This window comes from Sturnira hondurensis, unplaced genomic scaffold (assembly GCF_014824575.4).
Source record: "Sturnira hondurensis isolate 20B ecotype Veracruz unplaced genomic scaffold, ASM1482457v3 Scaffold0001020, whole genome shotgun sequence".
NCBI lineage: Eukaryota > Metazoa > Chordata > Mammalia > Chiroptera > Phyllostomidae > Sturnira > Sturnira hondurensis.
In genome coordinates this window covers 2,051,531-2,072,910 of record NW_028073651.1, presented here as the reverse complement: position 1 = coordinate 2,072,910, position 21,380 = coordinate 2,051,531, and the positions used below count along the sequence as shown (strand labels likewise).

The following is a 21,380-nucleotide window of genomic DNA, read 5'->3' as shown; positions in this document are numbered from 1 at the left end:
AAGACCGAGGTTCAATTCCCAGTCAGGGCACGTGCCTGGGTTGCAGGCCAGTTCCCAGCAGGGATGCATGAGAGGCAACCACACATTGATATTTCTCTCCCTCTCTCCTTCCCTTCCGCTCTAAAGATAAATAGATACAATCTTAAAAAAAACAATCTGGGTGTTAATTACACAAACATACTCAACTTGCAAAAATTCACAGGGCTATATACTGATGATATAGGCCTTCTACTGGGCTGGGAGTATTCTAACTTGAATAACAACAATTTTTAATTGGTAGAGGCAGGATAAGACCTCATTCTTTTTTATAACTGTGTAGAAAAAAGACTGATGAATCTTTAGGACATTTCCACTTTTCTGTACTGGTAAAGTGCTACACAGTCAGACCTCAGAGACATGGCGGGGTCACTGCCACCCCCCCAATAAAATGAGTATTGCAATAAAGGGAACTGTAATCTTTTCGCTGGTGGAGTGACTTGCCTTCAATTTGGGAAAAAAAATGCAACATATGCGAAGTGCAATAAAACAAGATCTGCCTGAAGTGGGTGATGTTAGCACGTTTACCAAGTGGACCATATCCAGGCAGATAAATTTCTAGAAGAATCAGTGCTGGCTCAAAGGGTAAGTGCTTTTGTATCTTTTATGGATACTGCCAAGGGCAAGCAACTTATTCCCCAGGGTCACGCGGGAGAAACTGGAATCCTGTTCGCTCCCACTCACCTGTGAGCCGTACTGACTGAGGCTCTCAAAGCCAACTCGCTTGGCCAGTGAGATGCAGGCGATCCGCCGGGGCTGGGTGCACGCCACGTGACTGAAGCCAGCGGCCAGCAGGTACTGGGGCACCTGAGTGGACTTGCCACAGCCCGTGTCACCTGCCACCACCACCACCTGATGCTCCTTCAGCGTCTTCAGGATGCGCTGCCCGTACTGGGCGATGGGCAGTGCCGCCCGCTCACGCTGCAGTTTGGCCAGTCGCCCGAACGCCTGCTTCTGGCCAAAATCCAGGTAGTGCAGCAGGGCTCGCCGGAACTCGGACACTCTCTCCGGGGGCAGGCGCCTGCTCAGCCCCCGAGAGCCCCGAGTGTCAGGGCCCAGGACCGACAGGTTGATGCGGTAACGCGGGTCGTAAGTGTGAGGGAGGTCGGCCAGTGCGGGGATGCTGTGCTTGGGCTGCCCAGGGTCCCTCTCCTCCTTCCTGGTGGTCTTGTGATGCTGGAACCTCTGTAAGCGTTCAAAGAAGGTCCAGAACTTCTGGCACTCCTCCGAACCCTGGCGGATGTAATCCTCCTCCCGGAAGAAGGCATCCTCGAAGAGACTCCGGGTCTCTGGGCGATTCCAGTCCCACTTCTCTGGAGCCTCCTCCCCACTCGGAGCCCGGGGTCGGTCCCGGTGACCCCGGTCCTCCCTTGTTCTGGGAGGAGGCATGTTGGACCTAATCACAACTCGGTCACAAAAGCAGCCTCGGTTCTGACCACGGGGACCAAACGTTCTCATCCATTCCCAGCCTCCCGCAGGGAGGGGCCGTGCCTGCAATAAGGGACCTCCTTCTCTTCAAAGAGCTAAGTTTTCTCCTCATGGGTGGCACAGGCGATGGCAGAGTGAGTGGCCAGGGGCCTGGGTCAAGCTGGTGACCTACAGAAGGCTCCTCAGGGCTCCTGGTTCGACCTCTGGGGTCGCACAAGTTCACCCTGGTTTCCAGGCCCTGAGAGTTTGGGGGAAGAGAACAGAAGACATTCGCTTTTAGAAACAGTTACTGAAAGCCTGCTGGATGCAAGCACTGGACTAGAAGGGACAGTAATGAGTAAGAGCACCCTGAGGCCCTGCAGGTGGTCATGGTCACGTGCAGGAGACACATGCAGCACCAACTCTGACAATCCAGTGACTGGGGCTGCGATAAAGCAGGCCCCAGGGGCTGCAGGAGACTTCCCTAACCACAGACACATGAGAGGTGTAGTGTAATGAAGAGTAAGGCTGCTCTGGCTGGGTGGCTCAGTTGGTTGGAGCATCATCCCGTACACCAAAAGGTTGCGGGTTCAATTCCTGATCACGGCGCATACCTAGGTTTGATTCACGGTCGGGAAGCGCATGGAAGGCAATCAACAGATGTTTCTCTCTCTCTCTCCCTTCCTCTCTCTTTAAAATCAATTTTTAAAAATCATATCCCCAGGTGGATTAAAATAATATAAATTTTTTTAAATAATAAGAGAAGGGTTCCTAACCTGGGGTCTACCGAGCTTCAGAACACCTGGGAACCCTTCAAAATTAAGTGCACAATTTTGTAAGTGTGTTACATGTGTTGTTTTTGCCTGCCCGGCACATCCCTGCCTTCTTTTTCTGGTTAATACACACCTTCCTCTGGAGAGGTGCCCTCCCTGGATTCCACATGGTTCTGATGGCCTTTGAGTCCGAGAACTCCTATTGGCTGCGTAAGTGACAAAGGCCTGGCCAGTCATGGTTCCCTACTCCTCCCTTAACCAGTGATTGGTTTGAGAGGTGGACACATGACCCAAGGAGGGCCAATCAGAACCTTTCTCTGGAATTTCCTCTAGGTGACTAGGAATGAAAAGATCTCATTTATCTACTGCCTAGACAAAAACGATGAAACCTGAAGCTGTTTGTAACAGCTCCTCAACATGAGTCTTTCCTGGATTTTTTATCCTCGAAAAGCCTGCCCTTGGGCACAATGAAGTACCCACAAGGCACACACTGAACTACTTACTTACTATAAGGAGAAAAGTGAAAGGTGAGCAGCAAAGCAACATCATTCAGTCCTTGGGGCTGTCTCCTCCTACCCTCCTCTTCTGGGCAACTCAAGAACACGCCTTTTTGCTTGGAGCTGGGTTTCAGACTCACTTCGGTGCCGAAGTCCCAACTAATAAAGAGCGTACCCTCATACGTGCCATTTACTGGAGGGAAATGTATCACTCGTATTCTTAAAGGGGTTTATGGTCTTGAAAGGGTTCAGAGCCCTCCATGGTAGAGGCTTTGGAGTCAGGCCGATCCGGGTTTGACCCCCAGCTTCATCATTTACAAGATGTGTGGACAGCAGCAAATTAACTCCTTTGAGCATGTTTGCTTCTTCTAGTCAATGGGGACAATACCCATCTCAAAACGTGGCGAGGTTTATCACCTAGCCTGGTATACAGAAGCTAAACAGTCACCAGTATTCCAAGTTCAGTGCTTTCTCCCAATGACTAATAGAGGGAAAACTGCAAAAAGAACCAGGGGCATATATGCCCCTGGGGGAATTCCACTCAGAAGGCCACAATCTGCTTCCATAACAGTATCGGCAATGAGTTCGCCCACGCTGCCTTCGGTCTCTCAATGGCCATCAAGGGACAGAGCCCAGAGGTTCAACCTCCGAGGTCTCAGGGAGACTCGGGCCAACCCAGGGAGTTCTCAGCCAGGCATGGCTTTCCACATAAGAACCTGTGAATGGCAGAGTGGTTTCCCACCGTGGCGGCGGCCTGTGGGGCGCACACATCACCTCTTACTGAACACCTGTACTAGGTGACGCCAGAGAAGCTACGAATTCCTATTCTAGGAAGGAAGAGGAGGAAAGGGCAGTGAAGGGCTACTAGGATACATAACCTGTGGGTCTCAGAAAGAAATCGAGAGCATTCCCTCAGGCTTTAAACTGCCTATGGGCTCAACTGAGAAGCCCCAGGGCTCTCAGGGAGTCACTCTTTTTTTTTTTTTAAAGATTTTCTTTATTTATGTGTAGAGGGGAAGGGAAGAAGGAGAGAAATATCAATGTATAGTTGTCTCCTGTGAGTCCCCTGCTGGGAACTGGCCTGCAACTCAGGCATGTGCCCTGACTGGGAATCAAACCGATTGTGTGGTTCGCAGACCCGCGCTCAATCCACTGACCTACAGGAGCCAGGGCCAGAGGAGGATTTTTTTTTTTAAGGCTAAAAATGGCTTAACATTTACTTAGTGCTTACTCATGTTATCAGCTCCTATTCTAAACTGCTTTTATACATGGATATGCACACATATACATATATACATACATTCTTCGAACAACCTTGAAAAGGTGCTATCATGTTACTGAACCACACACAGAGAATAAAGAACAAGTGGCAGGTGAGAAATGCATATCTAGGGTTTCAGGCTTCCCTTACTCCTGTGTCTCTATTTTTCAACGTGACTCTCCACTGCCTAGCTTTATCCCTCCATTTTTAAACTTCACACTGTCTTTTCAGTTCTACGACTCTGTCTCCAGTTCCCCAGCTGAAGGATCTCCGTTTCTCCCTACTCAGGATCACTCCACGTATCTGCCTTTACCTCCCATTTCCTGTCCACCTCACTCCATTCTCGTCTCCTGTTTTCTTTCCCTCAATCCCGCTCACGTCAGCTTTTATCGGGTTCTCCCTAGTTCACTGTCCCGTCTTTCTATGTCTAGTGGTCTCTCCTCATGATTGAGTCTTTCGTTCCTCCATTTATAGTGTCCTCGGTCTATTTCCGTTCGCTAGTTTTCGCTATCGTCTTTCCCTCCATCTCCCAAGTTCCCGGTTCGACCACATTTCTCTCGTAAGTTCTGTGAGCCTCTCTGGGTGGCACCCATCAGGTTCTTGCCCTCGATCTCTCCAGTTTTCAGCTTCCCTCCTCCCTAAACCTCCCCGCCTGTTTCTCGCAGCTTCCCACGCCTTCATTTCTTTCCGTCTAGGCCTCTCAGTCTCTGATTCTTTCAGGTTCTCCACCCACTTTTCGCGGACCCTCGGCCTCCTTCAATACATTTTCTCCTCTCGGGATCGCCCTCCAACCCCTCAGCTCGCGCTCAAGCTACGCGACACCGGACCCGGCTCCGGCCGCCACCACCACGGACCCACACAACCGCCCCACCCCCCCTCACCTCCAACACCAAGGCGAAAACTTGAACTTCCGGTCTCAGCGCTCCTCACGCACGCGAGGCCGGTTCTGCGCCTGCGCACGCCGTCTCACTCTGCGCCTGCGCCTGCGCCTGCTCCCGCCCCGCCTCGCATCAGCAGGAGCCCGGGTTGGCGCAGCGTCCTCTAGGGGCCAGTGGAGGCGCTGAGGGCGCTGCTGACGAGACATGCTCTGTGGCGGGCCCTGAACAGCCACTTGCACCCTGAGATGGCCTGGGCCCTAGGGTTTTAACTCAGCGGGGGAGGTGGCGCGACCCCAGACACTATTAAAACACCCCGAAGGTTTATTCATTGTAATTATTAATACATAATTACTTTACCAATTCACTAATAAGCCAACTCAACTCCCCAGCTCCCTGAAGCCAGGGGCATTTCTGCTTCGGAGGTCCAGATTTAGCATCCACTGCAGGGATCAGAGTCAGTGTTTGTTGAATGAATAACTAATCGAGAAAAGTGAGTCCTCTTTAGTCCTACACGTTCCAGTCATGTAGGACTACATGCCACGTGCCAGACTGAGCCTCAGTTTCCCAATTTATAATATGAGGATAAGACCTACTTTTTAAGATTGTTGACAAAATAGACTAATAACTGTACATGAGGAAGGTAAACTTTTTTCACTACCGCACATATAGGTGCTCGATAAATGTTAGATTTTTACTGTGAGATAATATTGCCATTCAGAAGGTAGGTACAGCCTTCCATTCTGGAGTCAGATCTGGGCGCTGAGGCTGCTTCAGTGAACAGAAAACAGATCACGTCCCTGCGCGCCCGTGGAGCTCACATTTTCACAAGGAGACGGACACAGATCGAAGTAAAGACACTGTCAGGCAGTCCTGCCTTCTGTGGGAGCAAAACAAAGCAGGAGGAGATGGGGAGCCATGCTATTTTCAGTGTTGTGGTAAGAGATACCCAGAAAGTAGCATTTGAGCAGAGAGCTGAAAAAAGTAAGGCGGGAAACCTTGGGGGTCCCTGTGGGAGGGATTTCTAGGTAGAGGAAAGAGCAAATGCAAAAGGTGAGATGGCAAAAGCTGAGACTCCCTGAGTTTCAGGAGCAGCCAGCAGGCTTGTGTGGCTGGAGTGGAGGTGGGGGAAGAACCAGGAATGACGAGAAATGGGTCCTACATCCTGGCCAGGACTTTGGCCTCTAGTACGTGTGAAGTGAAAGCCCTGGGAGGAATGTGAGCAGAGGAGGAACCTGAGACCTGATCTGACTGCGATTTCATCAGAATCCTCTGGCTCCTCTGTTGGGAGCAGAACATAGGGAGCCAGGATGAGAATAGGGGACCACAGGGGAGGCTGCTGGGCTAGGTGAGAGAGACTGGGGTGACTGGACAAGGACGAGGGCAGGGAAGATGGAGGGAAGTGGTAGGGTTCTGAAGATATTTTAAGGCAGAGCCTGAAGGGATTGGCTGGCTGACAGGTTGGCCATGGAATGTGAGAGAAAAGTGAGGCATGGAGGATGACCCCAGAGGTTTTGGCCTGAGTGCCTGGAGATACGGAATTGCCATCGCCTGAGATCGGGGAGATGCAGGAAGGGGGCCGAGAAGGAAAAAAAACTAGCGACTCCATTTTCATCATATTCAGTTGCTGTTGTGTATTGGACCCCGAGTTGCATGTCACATGGGAAGCTGCGTGTGTTGAAATCAAACAAACAACAAACAGAGACCAAGCTTGCAAATTCCCAGAGCCAAAATAACCAGTTTAATCCTACAAAGCTGAATTGAGCTTCTTTCGCAAAACTAACCTGACTTGAATCACTTCTCGCTCATGCATCCGGAAGTCATGAGCAAAACCTGAACTATTTCCCAAGGTAGGTGTGAGGTAACCACACCGACCAATTTACTATTATTTAAGAAAATTCTGCCCTGGCTGCCCAGTGCGGTGAGTGCCAGAAGGAACACCAAAGGGTCACCAGTTCGACCCCCAGTTGGGGCACATGCCTGGATTGCAGGCCAGGTCCCTGGGGGAGGGCAAGCAATCACATATTGGTGTACCTCCCCCACTCTTCCTCCCACCCTCCCCCTCTCTCTAAACACCACTCATTAATGAAAAAACAAAAACTGTGGGGATTTAGGCTGAGAAGGAAAGTGCTTTCCCAGTCCCCGGCAGTTCCTCTTAAAGGGCCCATGCACAGACTTACTTGGACTCCCTCCCTCCAAACTCCAGCTCTGGGGAAGCAGCGCAAAAAGCCCCAGGGACACAAGGGGAGGAACTGAAATTGTCTGGCTTCACAGCAAGGGCTGGAAGGGCAGCTCCCTTCCAAACAGAAGTTCTGGCAGAGGCCATTGTACCTTTGCTGAGCCCTCCCCACACAGAATGGGCAGGCGAGTGCCTTAACTGAGCCTCCATCATTTGGCTCACACAGTTTGCCTGGCCCTGGTGATTCCCTGAGACCGCCCTCCCCCCAACTTGTGGGCCCACCCAAGCAGTTTCCAGTGGCTTTTCTATACAAAGGACTTCCCTTGGCTCATGCTTCAGATTTTCCTAAGATCTCTCAAATGAGCGTCATCTGGCCTCAGTGTGCCCCCTACCTCTTATGAAGTGGCCCCAGGCCTGGCTCATGGCAGCCAGCCTTGGTTCACAGCTTGGTCTCGCCTTGGCCTCGCCTTGGCCTTGCTCCTCCAAGCTCAGAGCAAGTAGCAGCCACCTGCAGATCAGTCTACTAGATGCAGAGTTCAAAACACTGCTATAAGGAAGCTCAGCTTAGTGAGAACTTCCAGAGCATAAAAAAAGGGACATGAAAACCATAAAAAAAGGACCAGTCAGAACTAAAAGATATACTAACTGAAATGAAGAATAATGTACAGGGAATAAACAGGAGAGTAGACAAAACCGAGGAAAAAATCAGCGATTTTGGAATCAACGAAGCAAAAAACGCCCAATCAGAACAGCAAAAAGAAAAAGGAATTTAGAAAAATGAAGACATTATAAGGAGCCTCTGGGACAACTTTGAACAGTCCAATATCCACATCATGGGAGTGCCAGCAGGAGAAGTGACAAGAGCAAGAAATTGAAAACCTATGGCTGGTGTAGCTCAGTGGTTTGAGCGCCGGCCTGCGAACCAAAGGATCGCAGTTCGATTCCCAGTCAGGGCACACGCCTGGGTTGCAGGCCAGGTGCCCTGTTGGGGGCATGCAAGAGGCAACTACACATTGATGTTTCTCTCTCTCTCTCTCTCTCTCTTTCTCTCTCTCTTCCCCTTTCTCTAAAACTAAGTAAATACAATCTTTAAAATAAAATAATTTTTTTAAAAAAAATATCTGAACAGGTGCAATTCTACAGCAGCCCTGCCTAAAAAGAACTTTCTATGATGATGGAAATATTCTGTACCTGCTCTGTCCAATAGGGTCGCCACCAGCCACATGTAGCTACTGAGCCTTTGGTCTGTGGCTGCTGCAACCGAGGACTAAATTTTTCACTTTAATTCAATGGGTTAATTTGAACTTGACTGGCCATAGACAGCTAGTGGTTACCAGACTGGGCAGCACAGATGAGCGGAGTTTTTCAGGCAGTGGCAGCAGCTTGAGAGAAAGCCCAGAAGTGGGGAAATAACACGTCCCAGAGGGTCTGTATGAGTTTCCCGTGGCTGCTGTAACAAGTTGCCACAATCTTACTGTCCTAAAACCACACAGATTTATTCCATTAGAATGTGGGAGGTCAGAAGTCTGAAGCCAAGGCATCGGCGAGTCTGCGTTCCTTCCGGGGCTTTGGAGGCAATCCCTGCCTCTTCCAGCTTCCAGAGGCTGCCGGAGGCGCTCCTGGGCTCCGCGCCCCTCCCTCACGTCCCTCCGACGCCCACTTCCATTGCCACATCTCTCGCTGCTGACCGTGACCGTCCTGCCTCCCTCTAAGGGGCACCCTCGTGATGACACTGGGCTCACCCAGATAATGCAGGATTACATCCCCATCTCAAGATTCTGAACGCGATCACAGCTGCAAAGTCCCTTTTGTCCTGCGAGGCTACATGTTCTCAAGTTCGGGGATTAGGACATGGACGTCTTTGGGGGGCCGTTATTCAGGCTGCTGTAGGGTCTGAGCATCCGGAATAGAAGTGTGTCCCTCAGTGGAAAGAGGTGTTTAATACCAAGCTCCGGAGCTTGGGTGTGGTCTTTCCTTCAAAACAGATCCATAACCTGTCACCTCTCACCAGCTGTGCCACTGTCACCCTGATTCAAGTCACTGTCCCCTCTTGCGCCTCACCACCCTCTCCTCTCCGCTGCAGTCAGTCTCCACCAGCACCCAGAGGGGCCCCATTAAAATCTAAGTCCAATCAGGACGCTTCTCTGCTCGGAATAGTGTTGCCTGATTCAGAAAAAAAAATACACACACACACAAAGATAAAAAATTAGAATCTCAGATCCACAACAATATTTTAGTATAATGATGGGCCAAATATTGCATGAGCCTCACTCATGCTACAAAGGTCTTTGTGGTTATGGTATATGTGAAGTTCAAAGTTAATTGAGCGCTTTGTATTCCACCTGGTCTCGGTAGCCCAGGACACTGTCCTGGATCCCCAAACGCCTTGCTATGGACTAGAAGGCTTTCCAAGTTTGTCCCCCCCCCGCCCCGCCAGACCCGCACCTCTCTCGCTTCCTCTCACACCACTCTCCCTCTTGCTCTCTCTGCTCCAGCCACACTGGCCTCTTCATACTCCCTTGGAGTATGCCAAGCCCATTCTACCTCAGGGCCTTTGCATGTGCTGTTCTCTTTGCCTGAAATGCTTTTCTCCAGATTTAAACATGCCTCCTCTCTCCTTTCTGCAGATCTCGGCTCAAATCTCACTTTACCGCAGGGGCACATTCCCTGTTTCTTCATTTCTTTGGTTCTTGTCTGTCTTCCTCTACAATAATGTCAGCTTCCTGAGGGATTCGTGTCTGTTTTGGTCACTGCTACAGACAGCCCAGTGCCTAGAGTAGGGCTCTGCACACAGCAGGCACATAATGAATGTTTGTTGAGTGAATAATGGAATAAATGACGATATCCTTGAGCCAGCCCCTGGATTTCCCTGTGCAGACCAGCATTGTGACCTGGGATAGGAGGATGGAAACTGGTTTTCCTCTGGACTACACTTCCATCTCTGAGACCAGGTCGTGGCTGGTGGACTTCTTGCTGACCATGCTTTCGTCCTTGCTCCATGAATCCTTTAGGGCCCAGCGACACGTGGCTGGCAACGACCGGCAAAGCTGAGCCCGCCCAAAATACAGGAAGAGCAGGGGATTGAGGCAGCTGTGAGCAAGGGCAAGGCCCACGACCAGGGGCTCGGCCCGCAGGGCCCGGGCCAGGAGCGTGGAGTGCGGGGCAGCCGCGGTGAGTACCAGCCTCAGAATGTGGTAGGGGGCCCAGCAGACGAAAAAGCCCACCACAACAGCCGTGCCCAGTGGCCAGAAGCGCGGGACCGCACGGCACAGGAGGGCACTGTGGCAGCTGGCCACGACCACCAGTGGCCCCAGGAAGCCAAAAATAAACCGGGCGGTGGTCACGGTGATCTCAGCCACGGCTGAGCCACCATAATCCACCACACACTCCAGCCGGGGCGGGAAGGACTCCTGGTGCAGGCGGCGGTGGACGGCCGAGGGCACGGTCAGCAGCAAGGCCAAGGACCAGGCCGCCCCACAGGCTACCTGCACCTGGCACGCCCTCTGGGCCACAGCCCAGCTGGTGGGCCTGAGGGCCAGCAGGCAGAGGTCCGCGCTGAGAGCAGCCAGGAGCAGGACACTGGTGTACATGGACAGCAGGATGAGAGAGGGCAGGGTCCAGCAGCCCACTGCCCCGTAGGGCCATTGGCCTCCCCGGGCGAGAGGCACCGACAGGACCAGCAGGGACAGACAGCAGAGCAGATCCGCTACAGCCAGGTGAAGGAACCAGGTGGCGCCCACCCTCTGCCGGGCCTCCTTCCACGTCACCCAGGCCAGCATGGCGTTGCCCGGCACCCCGACCAGGAAGACTGCGGCGTACAGCAAGAGAGAGGCCACGCGGAGCGGCTCCACGGAGACACAGGCACCGTCGTCGCAGTCCACAGGGAAGTCCAGAGGGTCGCCATAGTGCTCGTACTCGTAGATGAGAGAAGTGTTCTCCATCCTGGCCTCCGACACCTGGACGGGAGGCAAAAGCCAGGAAACCTCAGTGATGAAAACCGCTGGGCCCTTGGGATCCTCAGGGCAGAAACTCCAGCCCCTCAGTATTTTAGAAACTGGGGCCCTGGCTGGGGTGGCTCCGCGGATTGAGCGCTGGCCTGCAAACCGAAAGGTTGCCAGTTTGAGTCGCAGTCAGGGCACATGCCTCGGCTGTGGGCCCGGTCCCCAGTTGGGAGCGTGAGAGAGGCAACTAATTGATGTTTCTCTCCCTCTCTCTCTCTCCACTTCCCTGTCTCTGAAAATACATAAATAAAACATTCTTAAAAAGAAAGACACTGAGATATGACAACGATAGAAACGCAGCGTGTTCCAGTATTGGGATTCCAGAAATACCATTGGCCCTAGCTCGTCGGCATCTTGGAACTGTAGACTGTTCCACCCTACAACCCCAGTTAGAATACTGCAATTCTAGAGTGGGAAGGTCCAAACATCAGCTGGGCTCATTCCAAAATTCTAACACGTGACGTGTTAGAACCCAGCTTGGGATTATCTCATAATTCTGGAATGTTACAATGCCAGGACACGATCATGAGTCGAGATCTTGGAATCCAACCGGTGCAACTGGCAGAGCCCTGGCCAATGGCCCTTTGGAATTCCAAAGCAGCCTGCCCGCCCCGCCCCTGTGGGGAGCTGCCCACGCTGGTGGACACGGTCTGCATCTGTGCTGTCCACCGTGGCCATGGCCCGCCATAGCGGCGGCTGAGCGCTTGGAATGGGACCCGGGCAACTGAGGAACTAAACTTGCCCTTGTTCATTAGTTTTAATTAAGTTACATAGCTACGCCTGGCTGCCTTACTGGACAATGAGGTTCTGAAGCACTGACAGGCTAGAACGCACACCTGTTAGCAACATGGAACTGCGGATTTTAAGCTACTGGAATCCCTGGCCAGGTAGCTCAGCCGGTTAGAGCATCCTCCCAGTACGCCAAGGTTGCGGGTTCAATCCCCCATCAAGGCGCGTGCAAGACTCAGCCGATAAATGCATAAAGAGGAGGAGCAACACACTGAGGTTTGTCTTTCCTGCTCTCTAAGAATCTTAATATCCATCAAGAGAGGGAAAGTTTGATATGTATTCACAGCAAAAGTATATGACTTGATTCTTTTTTTTAAATTTTCATTTATTTCTTTCTAGAGGTGGGAAAGAGGGTGGAAAGAGAAGGCAAGACACATTGATTGGTTGCTTCTCCCAAGCTCCCAACTGGGGACCTGGCCAGCAGCCCAGGCCTGTGCCCTGTCCAGGGACCAAACTGGCGACCTTTAGGTTCGCAGGCCAGCGCTCAACCCACTGAGCCACACCAGCCAGGGCTTACTTGGTTCTTTTGAATCTTGGTGCAATGGAAACAAAACTCTGTAGCAATTTCCTCATCTTTTTAAAAACATGCCTGTGCGATCATCGTAAAACCTGAGACAGCCAGTGCCTCGCACTGAGCACACCTGGCAGCCAGGTGGAGAAATGGACCATTTCCAGAACCCTCCAAAAGTAACTTCTAAAAGTAATGACAGCGTTGGGTAAACAGGAAAAACAAAACGTTGAATTCCCCACAATGTATTCCTTCATCCAACGCAGCACCGGACCTTCTCCTCGGTGGTCCCTGGACGCACAGGAGGGGACGAGACAGACCGAAGTCCCTTGCCCTGCGAGCTGCCATCCCAGGGGAAGGAGTCGGACAGTAAAAGGATACATAAGTGAACACCCAGCATTTCAAACGCTACAGCAAAAGGCAGGGAGGGGGCAGAATCCAACAGGGACCTTTTAATTAGCTATGTTGGCATTGTGGATGAGTCATCAGAAAGCGCTTCTCCCACAAGGCCGCGTTTGAGCGAGGCCATGAGGGACATCAGGGAGGGAGCTGTAGGGTGGTTTGGGGGAAGAGTTCAGGGCAGAGGGGACAGCCAGTGCAAAGGCCCTGAGGTAGGAGGGTGATGGCCATGTTCAGGGAACTTCGAGAACATCAGCGTGACTGGAGTGGAGTTAGACGAGGGGGTTGGGAGAGGTGAGAAGAGACAGAGAGATGAAGGGCCACGTGGGACATTGAGGACTTTCTCTTTTATTCCTCGCGACATGGGAGGGTACTGAGCAGCGAAGCAACACGATCGATCGCAGTAGTAACTATTGTGGTTAGTATGATTATGAATATATTTTTATCCTCACCCCAGGACATCCTTTTTTCATCGCTTTCACAGAGCGAGGAAGGGGGAGAGAGAGAGAGAGAGAGAGATCGAGAAGCTGCCTTCCTGTACACGTCCTGACTGGGGAATCGAACCCACAGCCCATGCGTGTGCCCTGACTGGAAATCGAACCTTCGAACTTTGGTGTACCGGACGACGTTCCAACCAACCGCGCCACGTCAGCGAGAGATGACTATGAATATTACTATTAGAAGCCATCATTTATGGAGCCCTCCGTGTCACGTGCTGGGCATTGCTCCAAACACCCTTAAATGTCTTATAGTTTAATCCTTGTAACAACCCCGATTTTAACACCATTGCAATACCCCACCCACTCTGCAGAGGAGGAAACTGGGGCACAGAGAAGTTAAGTAACTTACCTACAATCGCTCAGCTGAGCAAGTAACAGATCTGACTTTCGAACTAGGTTAGCCTTAGGCACAGCTGCAGACCCTAGAATATGATCATCCAAAAATCTTAGATCCGGAAGACAGTGCAGCCAGGGGCGCTGAGCCCACCCTCTGTGACTCGATTTTAGTTTAGCGTGTCTTGCTCTTGGTTTCCTTGTCTGAGAACTGACAACCACTCAGGTGAACCTACCTCGCTAGTTTGGGGAGGGCCTCGGCACAGAGCTAGGGCTCAGGGACAGGTAGGCGTGTCAGAACCGCCCAACCCCTAGGCTCCGCGGACTCCAGGCGCAGGCTGCGCCCCGCCCCGCAGAGATCCGGCCAGGGTTGCTGGGCAACGGGAAAGTCGGGAAGTTGGGGCAACGGCCCCTCCCCCACTGGCTTGGGCACTGGCTTGGGTGGATTCAAAGCTAAGTAGCCTGTGAGAGGCCAAGCCCCTTTGTGTGTATCTGTCTGAAGTCTGTTTTCATATTATTTTTATTTATTCATTTTTAAATATTTTATTTATTTATTTTTAGGGAGAGGAGAAGGGAAGGAGAAAGAGTAGGAGAGAAACATCAATGTGTGGTTGCCTCTCATGTGTCCCCTACTGGACACCCAGCCTGCAACCCAGGCGTGTGCCCTGACTGGGAATCGAACCCATGACCCTTTGCTTCACAGTCCCGTGCTCAGTATTTATCTAAAGATAAATAAGTAAAATTTAAAAAAAATTTTTTTTTTAATCCAGGAACTTTCCCGCATGGAAGTAATTCAGGCCAGGCAGCCTCTGGCTGTTCTTTCCCTTTTCATATCTCAAACAGAAATGGGCACATGCAACACCCACCGTGTCTTCCCTTCACCCCGACCGCTCCGTGCGTCTTACGTCTGTTTCCCTCCCTGCGCACGCCTCGCCCCGCGCCTTCACGCCAGCTTCAAAACCGGCCCACTGTCCTGCGCGTCCTGCTTACTCGCCAGCCTCAGACTAAAGGTCCCTTAATGATGACCCATGAGCAGCGTTATTATTTCATACAATGAATTCTATCTGCCAAACATCTCAATCGAAACTACCGTGTTTAGTGTCTTATAACAATTTAAATAATAGATGACATGTGCCGACCACCCATTATGTGCTGGGGGTAGCCCGTATGATGACCCTATGGAATTAAGTGCCCACTATGTTGGCCCTGTCCCACAATGACAGGGTGGGGACTGTCCTCCCCGTTTCCCAGAGGCTCAGCTCTGCCCTGCTGTGTCAGGCATCGGGCACACAGCGGGTGCGTCGTGAATAATTGGCGAGTAAAAGAGTGGAGAGGGAAACTGAGGTACAGAGAAGCCCAGGGGTCACTTCGCTTTCTATCCGATCCTCACGGAGAGAGGGCTGGTGGCTGTTTGCCTATCAGCCGGTCTGGCTGGAGCCGCTGCTCTGGGAAACCACGGGGCACAAGCCGCTGAAGCTGGACGCACGAGAGAGACCAAAACACGCCCCCTGGGACGTTCAGCAGCCCGAGGTGGGGAAGCACCCCGGTGCTCACCCACAGGAGCGGGAGTAAACACACCACGGGCTATGCACGCAGTGGGATGCTGTGTGGCCGTGAGAGCGAACGTGGAACGTGTCCTGTGGAGGGGAGAGAGCCAGACGCACAGGAGAATTGACTGGATGATCTCATTCACGGAAAGTTCAAAAAAGGGTGAGAGAGCCCTGACCAGTGTGACTCAGTAGGTTGGGCATCATCCTGCAAAGTGAAAGGTCATGGGTTCAATTCCCCGGGAGGGCCCATGCCTGGGTTCTGGGTGTGGTCCCACACTGGGCCATGTATGAGGCAACCAACTGATGTTCCTCTCCCTCACTTTCTCCCTTCCTTCCCCTTTCTCTAAAACAAAAAACATACAAACAAAAAAAACCCTTTTTTTTCATGAGCAAGAGAATTCTCTGGGGAAGGGGGTAGTGACAGGAGGTGGGGACCACAGGGAACTCTAAGACTGAGGTCCTGCTATTTCTTGACCCCGGGGGCCAGCTACCTGGGGACACACAGAGCTGCTGGTCCCAACGTGCACGGCTTTCTGTGTGTGTGACACAGGAAAAGTTCAAGGACCTTTCTTAAGGCGAAGGGCTGGTTCACGTGGCCACGGGGCCATTTGGTTGGTGGCTTCTCCAGCTGGTGCAGGTTTGAGAGTGACTGTCCCCTGGACCCCTGAGTGCGCCGCCCCGTTTGGGCCCTTTGTCATGCTCTTCTGCTGGGTTGGCCAAGTCTATCTAAGGGACTGGGGTTCCGACGTGCATTCCAGTGATAGTGATTGAGATTCCGTTGCTCAAATTCAAGTTCTGATGCCCAGATTCTGAAAAGAATCCGTCTCCTAGGCTGAGACCTAGGAGAAGTCCAGCCCGCCTGGACTTTTTTCTCCTTCCCTCCATCCTTACCGTCTCTTGCAAGAGGGCCTCCAATGTAGCCAAAGTGTCACTTGGGTCCTGGGGTCTCTCCGGAGTGTCTGGTGCCTGGTGGCTTCCTGGGAGTGTGTCCCTTCGGCCAGGACTCCTACAGGGCATGGTAAATCTTCAGAACCGGGAAAAACAGGAGTGTTCCCTCCCACGGTGTGTTTGTCCTGTATGACTCACACATCCCAAAATTACCGGGCAGCAGATGAGGTCAGAGAGAGCCGGATGGCCCGAGAGTGGACAGTGTCCTCAACCCCAGTCTGTGTCACCAGCTTCCTGGAAGGCAGACCCGCATCTTTGAGGCTCAGAGGTCTTGGCTGTCCCCACAAGGCCTTCCGAGGTCTTCCATAACAACCGCCCACCACCTGTTACCCCCACCCCCAGCCTCCGAGGTCATGCCCAGCCCTTCCAATCTGCCCTGCACAGAGCCTTGAGGACCCATAAGTGTTTGTCTTTCCTCTCTTGTTCTGAAAGATAGTTCAGGGTCCTGTCTGTTAGGCAGGGTGGATGGCAAACCAAGGCAGGGAAGAGGGAGGAAGACGCGTCTCGCCCACGAATTCGGCAGTCCTGGGCCTGGGCCAATAAGATGGCCCTGTGTTCCAATGCCACAGAAACTCCGAGATAGCACAGGGGGAGAGGAGCCCTTGAAATGCTGTGTGTATCGTTCCCACCAGCTGGGGAAGAAAACCTTCGACACTGTGCATTTGCCTCAAAGTCTGGAGCGGAGAAGATGGGGGAGAACCTAGAAGCTGGCTGCAAGCATGCACCCTAAAACCCCAATAATGGGGCACTCACACTAGCCAGGTGCCTGCTTGCAGCTTTGAGCTCCAATGTGTTGCATAAATAAACTTGTTGTCTCATTTCTACTATACCTGTTGTCTCTCGTCTGAATTCCTCCCTTGCGAGCAAGGCAAGAACCGAGGAGGGGGGATCCCCCTTACTCGGGTCTCCCCGGCAACGATGTCATCCAGAAAGCAAACCAAGGCTGCTGATTACAGAGCCCGAGTCCTCAGAGCCAGACAGAGCACAGCTAAGTCTTGTCTCCTCTGTGGGCCTCAGTCTTCCAACTTTGAAACAGGAAGATGTTGCCCTGGCCGAGCGGCTCAGCTGTTTGGAGCGTCATCCCACACACCAAAAAAGGTTGCGGGTTTGATCTTCAGTTGGAGCACATACCTAGGTTTTGGGTTCTATCCCCATCGGGGGCAGGTACAAGAGGCAGGTGATCGATGTCTCTCTCTCCCTCTCGTCTCTGTAAAATCAATAAACACATTCTTGGCTGGGGATTAAGATAAAAGTAAATTGCAGACACACCTACTTCTCTCCACTGCTGAGTACCGAATAGTAACAATGAATACGTTCAGCACATAGAGAGGGAATTTGGGGGACACAGCAACATAAGGGTCTCCGTGGTCTCGGCCCAGGCCCGTGGGTACCCCCTGAGGGGACTTGGAAAGGTCACTCTAATGTTGCAAATGTACGTTGCAAAAAGCCAACAGACAGGCTCGCTTAAGGTAAAGACTGACTTTTGTCAAGGAAGGACATGAGTCTCACCCAGATGGGTTTTTAGTTAGGAATTTCTACCTTCGGGCCATCCAAGGTGGTTTCTTCAGGTCTCTGAGTTTGTACCACCCCCATGCAGGCCCCCAGGGGCTGATTAGGGTGAGTACGGGGGCCCCTGGGTCGTCACATTGCTTCCGAGGCTGAGGGCACATTTCTCTGGCCGTTTGCAGAATAAGAGCCGCTGTTAGAGGAAGCTGTTTCTGACACAGGAGACTGGAAGTTGCTAGGTGACATGGGGGGTTTCCAAGTCTTTCTCTGGGGGACCCTGTCCTGGCTGAGCAGGGGGGCCCCAGACCCCCTTGTGGAGGCAAGCATTCTCTCTCCCCATTCCCCACCCACCCTCTCCAGGAGGCCTCTTCTGTGGGAACCCTCTCTGGTCAGAAAAAGATTAGGATGAAAGAAGCCGAGGTTGAGGTCCCTGGGACCTTTTATCAGCTCAGACTTCCTTTGATCTGGTAAGAGTACAGAATGTTTGCAGATTACTTGACCTCTTCTTTTTGAGATTTTATTTATTTATCTTTAGATAAGAAGGGAAGGGAGGGAGAAAGAGAGGGAGGGAAACATGATCTGTGGTCACATCTCACACACCCCCACCTGGGGACCTGGCCCACCCACAACCCAGGCATGTGCCCTGACTGGGAATCGAACCGGCGACCCTTTGGTTCCCAGCCCACACTCAATCCACTGAGCTACTCCGGCCAGGTCAGAGATCATTTGATCTTAATAAACTCCTCAGCCACTGAATCACAGGGCATGTGTTTCCCAGATTCTGGAAGGCTAAGGCTTTCTCGTATCCCTGAAGATGGGGGCCCACGCCTCGGAGACGCCGGCAGCTGAGGACAGGGTCTCTGCCCAACAGCACGTGGAGGAACTCAGAAGGCAGACACCCTAGAAAGTTGTTAAATTGACCCACACGAAATTGACATGCAGCAGATTCAATTCTGATGGCAAATCTGTAGCAACAGAAAGCAAGTTAATGCTTGTCAGGAGCTGGGGGCTGGGAGGGAGCCCAGGCAGTGACTGCTTGACAGGTGTGTGGAAGGGTTACTTTGCAGGTGACAAACGTGTCCTGGAACTGGACAGTGGTGAGGCTGACTGTAGAGTAAGTGAAGGCAGTCTGGCTTCCTCACCCCGGTGTCTGGGTAGCTAAGGGAAGCAGAGTTCCCATAGCTGTGAAGGGGCCCGATCACCGGTGTTCTCACGGCCTTGACACTGGGTCCGATACACTGTTCTTATAACATGAAGTGGGCTCGCATGCGCAGAATTATTTTGTGTTGTATAATGTTCCGGCATTTCCCCGGCTTTGTTCACCTCTAGTATTTAAGCTAGAGGGGAGGGTAGGCACTCCCCGCGGAGGGGGTGGGGGGGATGATAATGTGAGACACGCCACGGGACAGATGCCATGATAGGTGCTACACTGGGGAGCAAGGGCCGTGACATGAGACAGGCAGACACGCAGCTGGCATCGTGCATGGCTTGCCCACCCGTGAATAAGGCATGCCAGACATCCTGACGGTCCCATGAGTATTTTTCCATCTGCACGAATACCGCATGCCTGCCTGGCCTTGAGGGGTGGCGATGCACCCACACAATGTGGTCGATATTCTAAATGCCGCTGATGGTGAATTTTACGTCAGACATATTGGGCAATTTGCGAAAGCAATAAATGAAACTTTACACCGTGCTCGCCAAAATAGGATGAAGTTCGGCAGTTTCATGGAATTCTAGAAGCCCGAAAGGGTGACTGGCTAAGACAGGGAAACCACTTTTGAACAGGAACAATATATTTCTATGTGATGTTTGACGTACGTTGAAAAGAATGTGCAGGATGTACGCGTCAGTTACAAAGTACAACCATTAAGTGGACACCCTTAAAACCGCCACCCGTCTTAGAGTCCCCGAATTTCCAGATCAGGGGTCAGCAACGTTTTCAGTAAAGGAACAGAGAGTGTGTTTTAGATCCTTGCAGGCCAGGAGGACACTCACGGTCTCTGTCACAACTATTCAGTCTTCCTGGTAGCATAGGGCAGCCACAGACTGCCTGGGCATGGCAGTGCTCCAATAAAACTTTATTTACAAAAAGAAACGGTGGGCAGGAGTTGGCTCATGGGCCAGAGTTTGGGGATCAATGATTGAGGTCAGCCCTGGCTGGTGTAGCTCAGTGGATTGAGCGCGGGCCTGCGAACCACAGGATCGTGGTTCGATTCCCAGTCAGGGCACATGCCTGGGTTGCAGGCCAGTTCCCAGCAGGGGCCAGTTCCTGGCAGGGGATGCACGAGAGGCAACCATACATTGATATTTCTCTCCTTCTCTCCTTCCCTTCCCCTCTGAAGGTAAATAAATAAAATATTAAAAAAAAATGATTGAGGTCAAAGGCTCCTTCTCAGGAGTCTGGAGTGTTGGATCACGGGCTCTCAGAAGGCTGGAGTCACAGATTCTGTGACCAAAAGGACCCTGTAATGTTAGTCAGAGAACGACTATTTGAATCACAGGATTCTAGAATGTCACTCCAGAACCTCGGCGTGTTAGGAGTATCAGGCTCCAGCTGTTTCTTGTTAGAATTTTGTAGATGGTCTAAACATTAGCTGAGGAATTCTGGCTCTGACCTGTCCCACGTGGCAGCCAGTGGCCACACGAGGCTACCGACCATTTGCAACGTGGCCAATCTTCTGTGAGAAGCTGCCGTGAGTATAAAATACAGATTTCCAGCACTTGGTGCAAAAAAGAAAAACAAAAACCCCAGAATGTGAAATTGCACAATAAAGTTATTTAGATCAAGCACCGGTCTGTGAACCAAAGGGTCACTGGTTCGATTCCCAGTCAGGGCACGTGCCTGGGTTGTGGCCCAGGCCCCCAGTAGGAGGCATGAGAGAGGCAACCGCACTTCGATGTTTCCTTCCCTTTCTTTATCCCTCCTGTCCCCTCTCTAAAAAAATAAATAAATAAACATTTTTTAAAGTTATTTATATTGAGCTCCAATTAAAATGATAATGCTTGGCAAACTGGGTGTTTGTCTTGTATCCTATCAGAGGAAACAGGTTGAAAAAAATGATAATGCTTGAAATATATTTGAGTTAATGAAATACGTCACCAAAACTAATCTCACTTCATTCTTTCCGTTCCTCTTTGCTTGTCTGTTGCCTAGCTGTTGGAATTACATTCCTATCAGGCAGAGCTGGTCCGGAGGAACAACGCCCCGCCCCCCAAGGTTCTGGGGGTGGTGTTGGGAAGGTCTCATGGCACAGGTGTGGGGAGGAGGCCCCGACCAGGCCTTGGGGAGCCAGGTCCGAGGAACAGGTGGTGGGAACAGGAGATGTGGTTGGGGGCACACAGCTGACTCAGCCAAGCCCATCAGCTGCTTCCTTTCCCCACCACTTCCTCTTCCAATTTGTTGAACCAGCAGATTCCTAAGTCAGAAATTGGGCAACTGCCTGGCCCTTCAGCCCACTTCCCTCCTGAGCAGGGATGGTCAACACCAAGGAGAGGCTGAAGAGAAGCCAAAATCCTGGTGACTGGCCTCCAAGTGTTTCTAGAAGACTGTTGTGGGGCCCAGCTCCTGGGGCAGCATTTCCTTCCCAAATCAGGATGGGGGAAAGATCGCACTGCCTGCAGCTCAGTCCCCAAACCAGGAAAGCCAGAGGATGGCCAGGGACACAGATAGGGCGTGAGGGTGGGGAGATACAGGAGGAAGTCAGGGAGGGCTTCCTGGAGGAGGCTGCACCCTGAAGGAAAATAGAATAGGGAAGAGATGGCCTTTTATAAATAGTCCAGGAAGCTGGAAGACCAGGCAGGAGGAGAGGCAGGGA

The 21,380-nt window shown here is 51.9% G+C and overlaps 2 protein-coding genes across 4 annotated transcripts in view; both read right to left on the bottom strand.

The window, feature by feature from the left end:
• The window catches only part of DHX34 (DExH-box helicase 34), a 36,774-nt gene extending 31,853 nt beyond the window's left edge, over positions 1–4,921 (bottom strand). For both annotated transcript variants that reach the window (XM_037059480.1, XM_037059476.1), the window contains exons 1-2: positions 4,856–4,921; positions 721–1,702 (exon numbers count right to left, since the gene is read on the bottom strand). In XM_037059480.1, the coding sequence (XP_036915375.1) occupies positions 721–1,494 (774 nt within the window). In that variant the 5' untranslated portion in view covers positions 1,495–1,702; positions 4,856–4,921. The remainder of the gene's footprint in view (positions 1–720; positions 1,703–4,855) is intronic.
• Positions 4,922–9,242: 4,321 nt separating this feature from the next.
• Positions 9,243–20,018, bottom strand: C5AR2 (complement C5a receptor 2). Of its 2 annotated transcripts, XM_037059470.1 has the most exons (4): positions 20,007–20,018; positions 19,442–19,444; positions 13,575–13,713; positions 9,243–10,984 (listed from the first exon to the last, which is right to left on the bottom strand). In XM_037059470.1, the coding sequence occupies exon 4, from the start codon at positions 10,967–10,969 to the stop codon at positions 9,956–9,958; it is 1,014 nt and encodes a 337-aa protein (XP_036915365.1). In that variant the 5' UTR covers positions 10,970–10,984; positions 13,575–13,713; positions 19,442–19,444; positions 20,007–20,018; the 3' UTR covers positions 9,243–9,955. The 2 variants fall into 2 exon arrangements, with proteins under 2 accessions (XP_036915365.1, XP_036915358.1); XM_037059463.1 differs by lacking the exons at positions 13,575–13,713; positions 19,442–19,444; positions 20,007–20,018 and adding an exon at positions 16,000–16,284.
• Positions 20,019–21,380: the final 1,362 nt, after the last annotated feature.

Bases quoted from the DNA above. Each gene is read 5' to 3' on its own strand.
- C5AR2 (XM_037059463.1), bottom strand. From the start codon at position 16,125: ATGCCCTGTAGGAGTCCTGGCCGAAGGGACACACTCCCAGGAAGCCAC. The intron at 10,985-15,999 runs GTAAGGATGGAG...CCTCCCGTCCAG, and splicing joins AGGCCCTCTTGCAAGAGACG to GTGTCGGAGGCCAGGATGGA.